General features: G+C 36.7%; 2 protein-coding genes and 1 long non-coding RNA gene across 5 annotated transcripts; 2 read left to right on the forward strand and 1 right to left on the reverse strand.

The window, feature by feature from the left end:
* Window positions 1–444: 444 nt before the first annotated feature.
* Window positions 445–9908, reverse strand: tmem54a (transmembrane protein 54a). 3 transcript variants are annotated; one of them, XM_081393777.1, is made up of 6 exons: window positions 9464–9799; window positions 2878–3074; window positions 2605–2664; window positions 2238–2429; window positions 1080–1214; window positions 445–929 (listed from the first exon to the last, which is right to left on the reverse strand). In XM_081393777.1, exons 1-6 carry the CDS (start codon window positions 9513–9515, stop codon window positions 819–821), a joined length of 747 nt encoding a protein of 248 aa, XP_081249903.1. In that variant the 5' UTR covers window positions 9516–9799; the 3' UTR covers window positions 445–818. The 3 variants fall into 3 exon arrangements, with proteins under 3 accessions (XP_081249903.1, XP_081249904.1, XP_081249905.1); XM_081393778.1 differs by having other exon boundaries at window positions 461–929; window positions 9382–9908; XM_081393779.1 differs by having other exon boundaries at window positions 461–929; window positions 2878–3058; window positions 9464–9557.
* On the forward strand, window positions 5500–7616 carry LOC308707371. Its single transcript, XR_014032163.1, has 4 exons — window positions 5500–5571; window positions 6050–6106; window positions 6563–6637; window positions 6717–7616. It is a non-coding gene; the product is annotated as an uncharacterized lncRNA (long non-coding RNA).
* zpcx (zona pellucida protein C) lies at window positions 9900–12570 on the forward strand. Its single transcript, XM_081393771.1, has 6 exons — window positions 9900–10335; window positions 10410–10581; window positions 10664–10760; window positions 10843–10928; window positions 11018–11100; window positions 11503–12570. The coding sequence occupies exons 1-6, from the start codon at window positions 10044–10046 to the stop codon at window positions 12450–12452; spliced, it is 1680 nt and encodes a 559-aa protein (XP_081249897.1). The 5' UTR covers window positions 9900–10043; the 3' UTR covers window positions 12453–12570.
* The last annotated feature ends 178 nt before the right edge of the window (window positions 12571–12748 follow it).

The following is a 12748-nucleotide window of genomic DNA, read 5'->3' on the forward strand; positions in this document are numbered from 1 at the left end:
CTGTTTTACAGATTCACTGACCGCTGCTTGTTTTATTTAACCGACTTAAAGTGAAATTTCTATTAGTTTCATTCTCGACCTCACAACTTTGATGTTAACAGGTTATCAAAAGGTCATAGGAAAATCTAGAGTGGGTCAAGATCAAGCATCAACAACCCAACAATTCTTACCAGGGCTGCGTTTCCCAAAAGCATAAGTTTATCGTAGAGATCATTGGCGGTAATTGTTCTACTATCAACTTAGGCTTACGATGCTTTTAGGAAACGCAGCCAGGCTAAAAATTAAACCAAGGAACATCACTTCCTAAGCATGGCCAATTATATTCCTATGAAACAACAGAGCCACACAGCCTTTGAAGAAAAAAAAAAAAAACTGTTTTTAAATATAAATATGTAGTAGTTTTAGAATATAAAATAGTTTTATAAATATTTATCAAAAATTATAGACTGTCCAAGCAATTCAGTTTTGAATAGAAAAGTCTTTTTTTAATATAAATGTAACGAGGAAACCCATCAGTGCAGAAAATGTAACATTAAACACGCACATCAAACAGACAAACATGTTCATGAGGTTAATATATAAAACATGCACTTTACAATAGTACTTGGTCACGCAGTCTGACCCTTTAAGACTGAACAATAACACTCATCATTAGTGCTTCATTAGATGCCGGAGCACCGCCTCCCTTCACCTGCTAGCCACTTCAGTGAGAAACACACTTTTATGTTTTATGTGCATTGGCACTTGGTATTTCTTGGTCCACTGTCATGCAGCGTTTTTGAAAAGCATGTATTGTTCATGTAATGTTTACTTTTGAATTACAGTTCACTCGTCTCCACAGCAAGTAGGTCATGTTGTTCTGCTGGGTCCACCTCATTTGGATCATCTACTGGTGGCAGTGAGGTTTCTTCTGGCAGCTGGACACGCACCTAAACCCCAACATTTACATTACATTCAAAGAACACAAAGGTTTATCAAGTTTAATGTGGAGCTGGCATGCAAAATTGCTCTTAAAACAATCTGTAACCCAAAATGATTTCATATCGAAGTCTTGATTACACACATATAGTTCTATTTACCCTTTTATTGACAGCTCTTCTCCACGGGCAGCGCATCCGGAGGAACGACGTGCAGGCCAAGAAACAGCGGCAGGAGAACACAACCTCCACCACTGACATCAGAATCAATGGAAACCATAGGATTAATGTAGTACCCTGGAGAGAGAAATATATTTTAAATATACTGTTTTAAATATTGTAAATATATATTGTCTTCATTTGTTTTTTTTAGGAGTTCCTTTCATTTGCTTATTTTGCATTATGTCCCATGGGGTTCCAACACCATTTTACCAATGAATTTCCATGACTTTTGCATGACATTTTTATGCATTTGTGAATAGATTTTTGTAGCAATTTTAGCCAAATATTTAGAGCTGAGAATAAATATTTTTTTCAATTTTAAAATTCCATGCCGAAACCTAAGGCCTTATTTATAAAGTCGTCCATAGAATCATCCTAAATGTTAGCATATGTAAGGGATAATGTACATCCAGCCGGTTATCATCTCAGAATAAACCCAGACAGGTTGATCAGGACCCCGACGTGAAGCGGATGCAAGTTTTGATGATGTGGCGATGCCACAGTTCTTCTAGATTTAGACTGTCTCAGTTTTTTCTGTTTCTGTTTTTACTTGATGACTGTGAGATCAGATCTCCGTGTGGAGCACAGGCTGTTGACAGACTCCTTGTGCATACAAAAATCTCACTGGATTAATGGTAAAAGGAATGTTTGGTAATGTAAACTGACATTTCCTACTGATTCACTACAGCAAAAGATATAAATAACTGGCTTAAAAACTTTTTTTTTTTGGTGTAAATACTAACGTTTTTATTTTAATTAACGATGTTGTAATATTTTAATACTGGTATATGAGTGCAAAAGGTTTATACACATGCACTTAAGTTGGCGTACACATTAGAACATTTGCACATTTGTTTTTACCTTTATGCCTTTGTTCCTCACTTTTAACATAGGATCAAATTCAGGATAAAATCTGATCGTACATGAGTTTTATAATATATTTATTTTGCTTTGCTTTAGTGGCTTGAGATGCATTCAAGTCACCAAAACAGTTGCACACTAAAACATAGAAAAACTCTTAAAAAAGGCATTTATTAGACTCATATCAGTCATTTGCATTACACAAGGACTCATCAGACTGCAGATAAATTGACTTACATAGATGCGTGTGGGGTCAAAGGGGCATTCATCTGTGATGCTGTACAAATTTATTATGGCAGACTGGTTGCAGTGGGCAAACAGAGTCTCCCCATCCAGATATATGACCCTCACTGTAGCAACACTGATTCCCACTGCAGAGGCGGCACCCAAAAGAATAGCCAGGACACTCATAACTAGTAGAAACCAACTCTGCAGCAAAGATAGAATGTGTTCAGAAATAAATAATACATGAATACTCCATTTTGTTCTATAGAAAGACACTTTTTGAAGTGGCAGCAAATAAACCTCATGTAGCAAAAAGACATAAATAACAAATGTGATCATAACAAAAAGGACAGCACTGAGTGTGGGTATGTGTACTCACCAGCAGCTGGTTTTTCTTGTTTTTTGAGAGAACAATAGCTGAAATTCCACCAATGATTGCCTGCAGGTTATAACATGGTCAGATGTATGAATTACAGTGTGGATTCATTCAGTGCAAGGGGTTAGTTTAAAGTTTCAACTAACACACCTGGTTATGCCTCATCTACCACATCACTGGCAACTGGATAATGATCACAAACAAAATCTAATGTCCATAACAGAAATGTGGAGATAATAAGCAAGCAATAGGTTACAGTTTTGAGGACAGACATACCATGAGTCCTGCCACAAGAGCAATGACATTGGAGATGGGATAGACGAGTTTCCGGTTCCAAATGAACACACTTATGTGTCGGAGCACAGCTCCGTGTACCAGTGCCCCCAATAAGAAGTTCACATGACCAACTAGCACCAGTCCCAAACCCATCTTCATCAGGATCTTGTCATCCTTCAGACTGCCACAACAAAGACCTAAAGCAAACACACACAACATCAAGGAACCATAAACACAGAAACAGCAGGACATTGATGATAAAGGACCAGACAACAAATCATCATTTAAATTAAATGTCAAGGAACTTTGTGCACCATGAAATCCAGATTAATTTGAGACTACACTTTTCATGTGCCATGCCCATGACTTCACTAAAAAGCAAATAACTGTGATGAAATAACTGTCAGACTCAGATGTAATGGAGATTCCCACACCTGAATTCCCATGACTTGTGCATGACACTTCCAAGCATTTGTGATTACTGGATTTTTAAAAATCAGAGTAATTGTAGACAATTGATTAAATATTTTAAACCAGTAAATGAATGAAGGAAATAATAAATTAATTAAATATTTTTATTAAATAATATTAAATATATTTATCACAATTTACAGCTGTATTGTACACTTTCAACCAGGTCATAATTTAGATTTTTAGGAGATAATTTAGGAGAATAATACTATTAAATCATCACAGTAATGGTTAAATCGACATTTACTCCACCTCATGTTGTTCCTTTTATGGCACAATAAAAAAAAAATCATCATTAACATGTTAAATGCAATATCAATGGTGATTGAAAAAGTCAATCATCAAAAGGGACGCAAACCCATCATTAGTGACACCGCAATGTTTACGAACAAGCAAAGATGCGTTACGATTATCAGATTTTACTGCTGAATAAAATGTTATTGACAAGCGGTCTTTAGGCTTTTTTCTAGAAGAGGAGCTGTACTTGCAATATGACTGGAAATCGAAAGAGTTTGGATCGGTTTTGGAGTTTGCATAGAATGTGATTTGAGTCAGCGTAAATGTCTGTTTTTAAGGCTCCAGAAGGCTTGACGTGTGGACATGAATATGCAGGGCCGGATCTAGACATTTGGAGGCCCTAGGCAAAATTCATGTTGGAGGCCCCCCCCACCCCCAATAAAACACACTTGAAACAAATATGATTCCTAACCTTTTTATTTATACAACATTTAACTTTAAATTTAGTATATTTTTACTTACACAGTACATAAGTTTGGACAAATTACTATTTGTAATGTTTTTGAAAGAAGTCTATAAATCCTCATCAAGCCTGGATTTATTTGATCAAAAATACAGAAAAATAATATAGTGAAATATTATTACAATTTAAAATAATGGTTTTCTATTTTACTAGGCTATACTTTAAAATATATTTCTGTGATGCAAAGCTGAATTTAGTGTCACGTGATCCTTCAGAAAACTGATTTATTATCAAATGTTAGAAATGGTGCTTAATATTTATTTTATAACATGTGATACTTTTTTTCATGATTCTTTGATTATTAAAAAGTTCTTTTAAAAAAGTCTTCAATATCACTTTTATAAATTTAACACATCCTTGCTGAATATTCCTGTTTTTTTTCTGTATTTTTGATCAAATAAATGCAGGCTTGTAGCATAATAATAAACTTCTTTCAAAAACATTAAAAATAGTAATGGGTCCAGACTTGTTACTGCACTGTAAAAACTAAAGGAGCCTCAAGTATCCTGTTGGATACTCAAGGAACTTCAAAATGTAATTTAGGTGCCTCAAAGCTCTTTTTCCTATAGAAGGGTAACTGGAGGAGCATTGACAATCTTTGAGGTTCTTGCTGGAACTTATGGGATCCTTTAAGCACTTTGTATTTACTTCAGAGGTTCTGGAGTCACCTTTTCATTACTATGAGACCTCGAAGTGCTTTGGGGGAAAATAGAGGAACTTGAATGCGATAGAAGGGTTATTGGAAGATCTTTTAACATTTAAGTGGTTCCTGGAAGATCTCTTAAGTTAAAGCCAGCATCTGGAGGAACCCAATGGTTCAATGAGGCCTGAATTAGATTATTATTCTATTATTATTATTATTAGGCCTATCCTATTATTATTATTATTATTATAGGCTACTTAAGTTTGATTCAGTATACATACCCAGGTGAAAAAGACGTACTATTAAATGTATTAAAAATGTACTTGAGTGTGTTTTTAGTAGACCTACATTACAAATATACTTTAATGCATTTTTATTATTATTATTATAGGCAAGTTTGATTCAGGATACATACCCAGGTGAAAAAGATGTACTATTAAATGTATTAAAAATGTACTTGAGTGTGTTTTTAGTAGACCTACAATACAAATATACTTTAATGCATTTTTAATACATTTAACAGTAACCTAGTCTTTTTCACTTGGGTAGCTTACTTATATTTAGTATAGGCCTATTTTATTAAGTCATTTAAACCTTAAACAACAACACTAAATAATAATAATAATATATGAAGAAGAAGAAGCAGGAGGAGAGAAGTTTTATTCAGTCACGAAACTGCTGCTATTCCTCTGCTGTCGTCGCTTCAGTGATCCTCGCGCTGCTCGCGCGCAACAAAGCTCAGCTGATCGACGTCATCGGTTTGAAAGTAACGGCTCCTCTCATCAAAGCTTCCGCCGTTTGTTCGGCTCTCCATTACAAGGTTTGTAAACTCGCCAAATAAATATAAATACAGAGTCTACTCACTATATATTTAAACACACACATATATATATATAAACTAAATTTATTATACATTACTACGTTTTTACAGTGTTTACCACTCGTTTATTGCACAGTATCTGGTTTTAGCCGCGATGCTAACTAACTACGTTGATCTAATGAACAAATGGAAATTATTGACTTATTGTCTTAGATTGATTTAGTCATTCAATTCAACATATTTTGTACAACTGTCTTCAAATTGCTGATATAGCCTAACTAATTTAGAAAATTCTCTGATTCTTGGCGTTTGTTATGAATAACAAAAACAGGTTATAGTTTGCTCTGTTTTTGTTTAGCCTAACGTCAACTTTACTTACTACAGGTGCCCTCATTCTCTCGAATACCATTTTAAAGCCATTTACTGGTCAATAAATATTATGTTGTGAATAATCAGCTTTGTTCTTTTGTTTCCCCAGAACAACCATTACATTTCTAAAATAATCTGAACATTTCAGTGGCAACATTGAATTACAGTAAGTTACCTGAACCACATGCAGTACTTTATTACTATGAACTTTCTCTGTGTGCAATTGTATTGTTTGACTGTGTACTTGTGTTTTTTTAATCAGTTACTCTCTGAAAATATTTTCTCATGATCTCAAATCTCATTCATGTTACTCAGAAAAATAATATCACAGGTTTGATTCACAAAAAATGCTATAGACATTTTAACTCTGAATTATAACTTCAAGTTTAGTCTTTTTCGACAAAAAAAAAGGAAAAAGCTATTAGGCTTCAGAAGACTTGCAACACAACCCATAACACATGAGTTGTGAACTCATTGATTATTTTTAGGATCTTTTCTGGGACATTTTTGGAGCTTAACCATTTTTACATAAATTGTTGCATTGAATTGAACTAGACAAGTGTACATAAGAATGGTTTCATGAATGATTTACACATTTGTTTTCTTCTTGTGTTTCATGCAGTGAAATTGAATGGTGACTGGGGTTGCATTATGCCTGAGATCTGCTTTTGGTTTCCACAGACAGAGAGTCAAACAGGTTTGGAACGTCACAATTATTTAAATTTCACAACTATCACTTTAATAACATTACTAACAGTAAATTTTGTACTTTGCAGGGATCTCAGTAAGCTGAAATACAAGTTTGATCAAGAATAAAAATCCTCCTGTAGACCTGAAAATCATTGAAGTGCCTGGACCATCCACCAGAAAAGAAGAAAAACAAACGGAAAACGATGCTGTACCTTTTCACTTTTCTAACTCGTTAAGTATCTCATACCAACTTGGTCCCATAGTGACATTTTTGACCACAAACGAAATTGCTGATCGTGTGGATTCTTAGTGAAATGACTGGAATTCACCAGTGAACATTCACAGAACAACAGATCATTTTACTGCACCTTAACTCTGTTTCCGGGTCGAAGCCTCTACTTCCTCTATCTTGTTTCATGAGAATACTCAACAACCATTTATGAACACTGTTGATTCAAGTCACACATTTAAGATTTTCAAAAGCCATAGTGTACATTACAGTCTCCAGTCTAACGGCATCCCAGACTTAAACATTTTATGATTCAAAATAGCTGAATAACTAACCATCAGAGATTTCAGTATAGAGATAAAGGTTACAGCACAATGAGTGTATATTAGCACTGTTGTTTGTTTTTGGCATCTGATAGAGCTTTTGGACTTGGAAACAGTGATGTCAGACTTACCATCGGACTGAAACACAAATGTTTTAAAGTTAAGTATGATGGACATTTTTAATTAGTTCAAATGTAATTTTATTTACATTGATTTATTTCGTGGAACATATGTGTTTCCATGCATTTTGTTGAGATGTCTTTTCTTGTTTATCTATTGTATATACATGGTTGATTATTCATGTTGCTTATGTATTATACTATTTTTTTGTGTATTCATTGATATTAATCTGTAGTTAGCTTTTTTCCCCATGTGCATGGAAGTGTATGTATAAAAATGAATATCAAATATGTAATAAACAATTCTTATTTTGTATTTGGTTCAATTTGTTTATTATAATAGATGTCAAAGGTAACCATAGTAACAACATGAAATTAAATGTAAAAAAAAAAATGAAATTTGGTTCCTGGAGGCACCCAAAGTGGTTCCACACAGTGCCTAATATAAGAGTTCCTCAGGAAACCTGTGTGGTTCCTCAGAGAACCGCCCCTTTTTAAAGGGTGCCTAGAGGATCTACAGACGGTTCCGCCGGTGTGGCAAAGTGAAGAACCCCAAAAGGTTCCTCCAGGCACCTTTAATTTTTACAGTGTGGTAGCCTATCAAACTTTATCTAAGCTAATCTCTTTTTTGTTTAATGAAGATGTTATTGTTCTTGTTGTTATTTTGCTGTTTTATTCAGTTTATTCACAGTTCCAGAATACAACTTCAGTAGATGAACATGAACGTGCTTTTATAATTTGTCTGCGTTATGGGCAGGATTTTTCCCTCCCATTTAATCAATAATGACTGCAGATATTGTCATATTATTAATATCAGTAATATGTTATTATGTATTGCATTGCTACCTTAAATATGCTATACACAAATCAAGTGGAAGAGAAAGACACGATCGCTACTGAGCAGGAAAAAAAATCTAAACTAATATTCGTATAGGCTATGATGTCAGGGTATTATCTAATCATCAGCATCAGAATATAGAAGATAGACCCATATGAGATCCTTTATTTGAAACATTTAAAAATGTTGCAGTGTGTTGGTTTTTTAACTTTGAATACAAACGTCTTGTCTTTTACTTTTGTAGCTTTTTTACTAGTCAGCTCTGGACGCGATGTTATTCACTGATTGTACGCGCAAATTCAAAGCGTCGCGTCTGGGCACGTTAATGACGCTCGCGCTCTTTTAAACTCACAAAGCGGTGAATGATTTTTCCAGAAATGACGCTGATCTACAGTAGCCCACAAGTTTATATTTAAAATACATTGCAATCACACCAAAATCGATGACCTGCATTACGAGCTGTGCTTCTTTGCGTGCCTATTTCTGCTTTTGCTTCGCACTCGCAGCACCTGATGGATGCGTTCGTTGACCGCCTCTGATCGCCTCTGACGTCTCCTCGGACTAAACTGGCTGGCGCCTCTATACAGTCATGGGCTGGCGTTAATGTGACGTAATGTAACAGTCTATGGTTAAGATAAACATCGTTACTATTTTTAGTTGATTAATAGGCTACATTTTGAAATAAATTGTAGATAGGACATTTAGGCTAAATTTTTTTTTTTTTTGTCCCTCTGTCTGGGCCCCATCCCGCCAATCGGGCCCTAGGCACGTGCCTAGTTTGCCTTTGCGTTAATCCGGCTCTGTGAATATGGACTACGTCTATAGTGTTTTTGCTCCACATTTTCAGTTAATATTAACTGTTATTGTATGGAAAATATAGGCTATTATGTATTGTGCTCCACAGAAGTCCTAGGACAAAGTCCAACTAGTTTGGAAGGACTAGGGTGAGTAAATGAAGACGAATGAATTTTCATTTTCTGTCAAGAGCATTTATAATAACACAAAACAAATCAAATCTATAAAAAGACATCAGGTCCGAAATAAACAGTAAATCCTTTATGTTGTAGGCAACATTAGTTGAAATGCCGGCCATTACTAAACTCGTAACATTCAGCGAGAGAGCGCTGCGTTGATATATTATCAAGATAGACATGACCACACCCAACGTTCGCGAGCCTGTTCATACTCCCACCTCATGAAATGAAACGAACACTTTACTTGTGTAAATGATGCCCAACTCACCCGAATTCACCATCCTGGAGTCCTTCTTTCAGACGAAGTCATAATTAAAGGTTTAACATGTTCAAGGATCTTCTCCTCTTACCGTGCCTCTCAGGCTGTGTTCCTTCTTCCCGTTCACCTGCGTGTGCGTGCATGGCCACTCCCTCTCCGCGCGCTCACCTGATGCTGGCCGCCCTGCAGGTGTCGCTGTAACCTACATGGAGTTTATAGCGTCTCCAATGCGAGCACTGTGATGTCATTAGATTAATTTAGCCTATGTGAATCAGAATTGCCATATAATATATATGTAATAGTCTTGGTGGGTTTGCTGGATCTATTAACTTTTTTTTTAAACAATGAAAATAAGGTTTAGTTTTAATTTATGAATAGCAAAATTGGTATTTACTTCTGAAAATGCTGTCCAGTTTATTAAAAAATCAAATAAACAAAAGATTTAATAAGAAAAATAAAGAAGCCCAATCAGTAGCCAGCAATGATGAGCTGATGAGGTAAACCTGAACACCTGGACTTGATAAGCTGACTCTCATTCATGCATTAACCTGCACATTGTAATCCACCTCTCAGCTTCAATTTAAAGGAAGGCAAGACAAGGAAGACAAGGAAAGTGGCTGTGTAAATTACTCTGTATTGGTTCTCTCTCAGATCAAAACTGAAGGATTGGGATGGCGGTGGATTTTGTTGTCTTCTGTTGCGCTATAGCGTGTCTAGCGCTGCCAGTTACATCTAACGGGAATGATTTTAATGGCCGCATTTCAGCATACTCACCGGGAATGATAAATGATGTCTGGCATGTTTCTGACTTTCCTGGCATTGCTGAAGATGGACCTTTCTTGGATGGTTTTCCTCAGCCTCAGCCTCACACTTTTGATGGGTTTGCATCTGGTTTCCCAATGCCATATGATATACTGGGTCTACTGGAGAGAAGAAATGGTTTTTCATTAAGGATCATGAACTGTATGTTATCAAAATGATCTTAATCCTATTAGGTGTAGTTAGTGTCTTACTGTCTAATATTTGTTTTGCTTTAGCATCTTGGAATGATCCAGCAGATACTAACGTGTTCTACAAAGGAGAGCAGTTGCATCTACAGGTGTCTGCCTCGCCTGCCCCTGGTCAACAGCTTTATATCCAGTCCTGCCATGCTTCCTCCTCCCCAAACCCTGCTGTGAAACCTGAAGTTGCCCTTATCATTAACAAAGGGTAGATCAACTCAACAAATGCTGTTTTCTCTACATTTTACTTCTGAAATAATTTAGCCTTCCTTTTTTTTTTTGTTTACCAGCTGTGTGGCCTCCAAAGAGTCTTTGGTGAAGTTTGTGTTGCGACGTAGTGATGTAGTCAATTTGGTTGTTCGTACGTCTAGTTTAAAGTTTTCTGAGGTGAGTTTATTCCCAGTTAGGATTATTACAATCCTACAAACTGACAATAGCTTGCTCTGTAATGCTCTCCTGTTTGCTTTAGATTTATCTTCACTGCGGAGTCTATCTTTCTGATGTGGGTCTGACATCGGTCACTAAATTCTGCAATTACAACAAGCTCAAATCAAGGTAGGTTTGAATCCGATCTTGCTCTTATTTGGGCTCTGACCTTTGTCCTAATAGGCTTTTGGAACTTAAAAAAACCCTCCTGTTTTCAGATGGGTTGACCTGGGTGGCCAAACCTCCATATGTGATTGTTGTGGGAAAAGGTGCAGAAGTTTGGAGCATGCAGAACTTCTTGGTTAGTTGGAACTCAAATGAACAAAGTACCCATGTCCAGGCTCAAGATTAAGGATAGCCTGCTGAGAGGTTCAAGCCAGTTAACCATACTATTGCTTGCCATTTTGGTTAAATGTTACATTATGTTGATCTTTTAAAAAAAAGTCATATTGGCTCACAGTGCGTCAATGTGAAGATTCAACTCCTAGTTGATACTACATTTAAGTAAAGTTAATGCATTTAAAAAAAACTGGTTCATGTGACCAAAGAAACTTGGTGTTCCCAATATTTCTGGCAAATGAGAAATGAAACCGCTCATTCACCAATTATTAGAGCTGCTGGACCAACTGAAAAAAATGCTTGCTTAGCCCTGTACGTTTTGCTTTGAAATGAACCTCCACACTCTCTTTTACTGTTTCTCTAGACCTGCGTGCAGTAGTAAGCACCGGCCCCCTGATTATTAAGGATCAGCCATCTGCACCACAGGCCACATCACTGTCAGACTACAGTGCTACAAAGTCCAGCCCTACAGCCGAAAACTTGTCTGATAAAAGATTGATCATGGCAGGTGCCTCTTTCTCCGGGAGCTCAATGCAAAACATTGGTGACGTCTCCCCCTGGCCTGTTCAGCCTAGCTTTGGAGGAGGTTTGGTTCTAATCAGCCAGGGACAGGGAGGGGATTTCTCAATGTGGCTACCAGACATCATGGAGCTTGAGTTGCCACCAGTGGTGCAAGTGGGAATTGGTTATCCAGAAAACCATGCTGTTGATGTAACCCTTCAAAGTGACGAACCCTTTAGAAAGCTGAAACCAGATGAAAGCACTGAGATGAGTCAGACGGTTGCTGTGAATGAAGGAAAAGCTAAAGTAGAAGCTGTGGATTTGCATGATGTTGCAGAAGACCGATTGGGTATGTGGCATCTTAAAGACGTTGCCCACTTGCATGCGATTGAGGGAAACCCTGTTGTGACAGAAGTACATCACCTAGTGCAGCCTCAACTGAATCTTGAATTTGACTTTCCTTCTAATGACAACTCCCTGGTCAACCCTACATCAGATAAGCTCTCTGAGAGTGCTGAGGATAAGGGTAAAGTTATTTTCAGACAGGCTGAGATGGTCTTTAAAAGCTCTAAAGGAGACAAATTATTGGAGCCAGTTCTCTACTCTAAACTAAGTCTGAAACAAGCTGCAGATGGGTCCAGTTCTCTCAATTATGAAGAACAGAAACGGCCTAGCATGAGCAAACAGGACAAGACTCTGCAATTAGAGAAGAATGGTGAGAAAAGAGAAAAGGATGAGCGGGTGGAGGACTCCTCTCAAATTAAAGGTCTAGTTTCATCCCTATTAGATCAACTGCGGTCAATGGACTGGTGATTATGATCTTATTAAAGATGCATCAGTGACCTGTGTTTTGCCTTTGTGTGAAATGATTCCAATGTATTTACTGAAATTTCAACCAAAATAAAGCTGTTTTTCATTCAAATTTTCCTTTGTCATTTAATAACTACCTGGATTTCAGGGCAATTTATTTAGGGTTTTACATGAAATTTGGTAGGGGGGAAAGTAACTTAAAATTGGTTAACATAAAGATGTCTTGTAATGTGCCTTTTTTATATAGCCTAGTGACCTGCAGCTTTTCACATTGCTCTTCAGATGTTCAGCAAACACTG

This window comes from Scardinius erythrophthalmus (genome assembly GCF_964197995.2).
Source record: "Scardinius erythrophthalmus genome assembly, chromosome: 19".
Lineage (NCBI taxonomy): Eukaryota > Metazoa > Chordata > Actinopteri > Cypriniformes > Leuciscidae > Scardinius > Scardinius erythrophthalmus.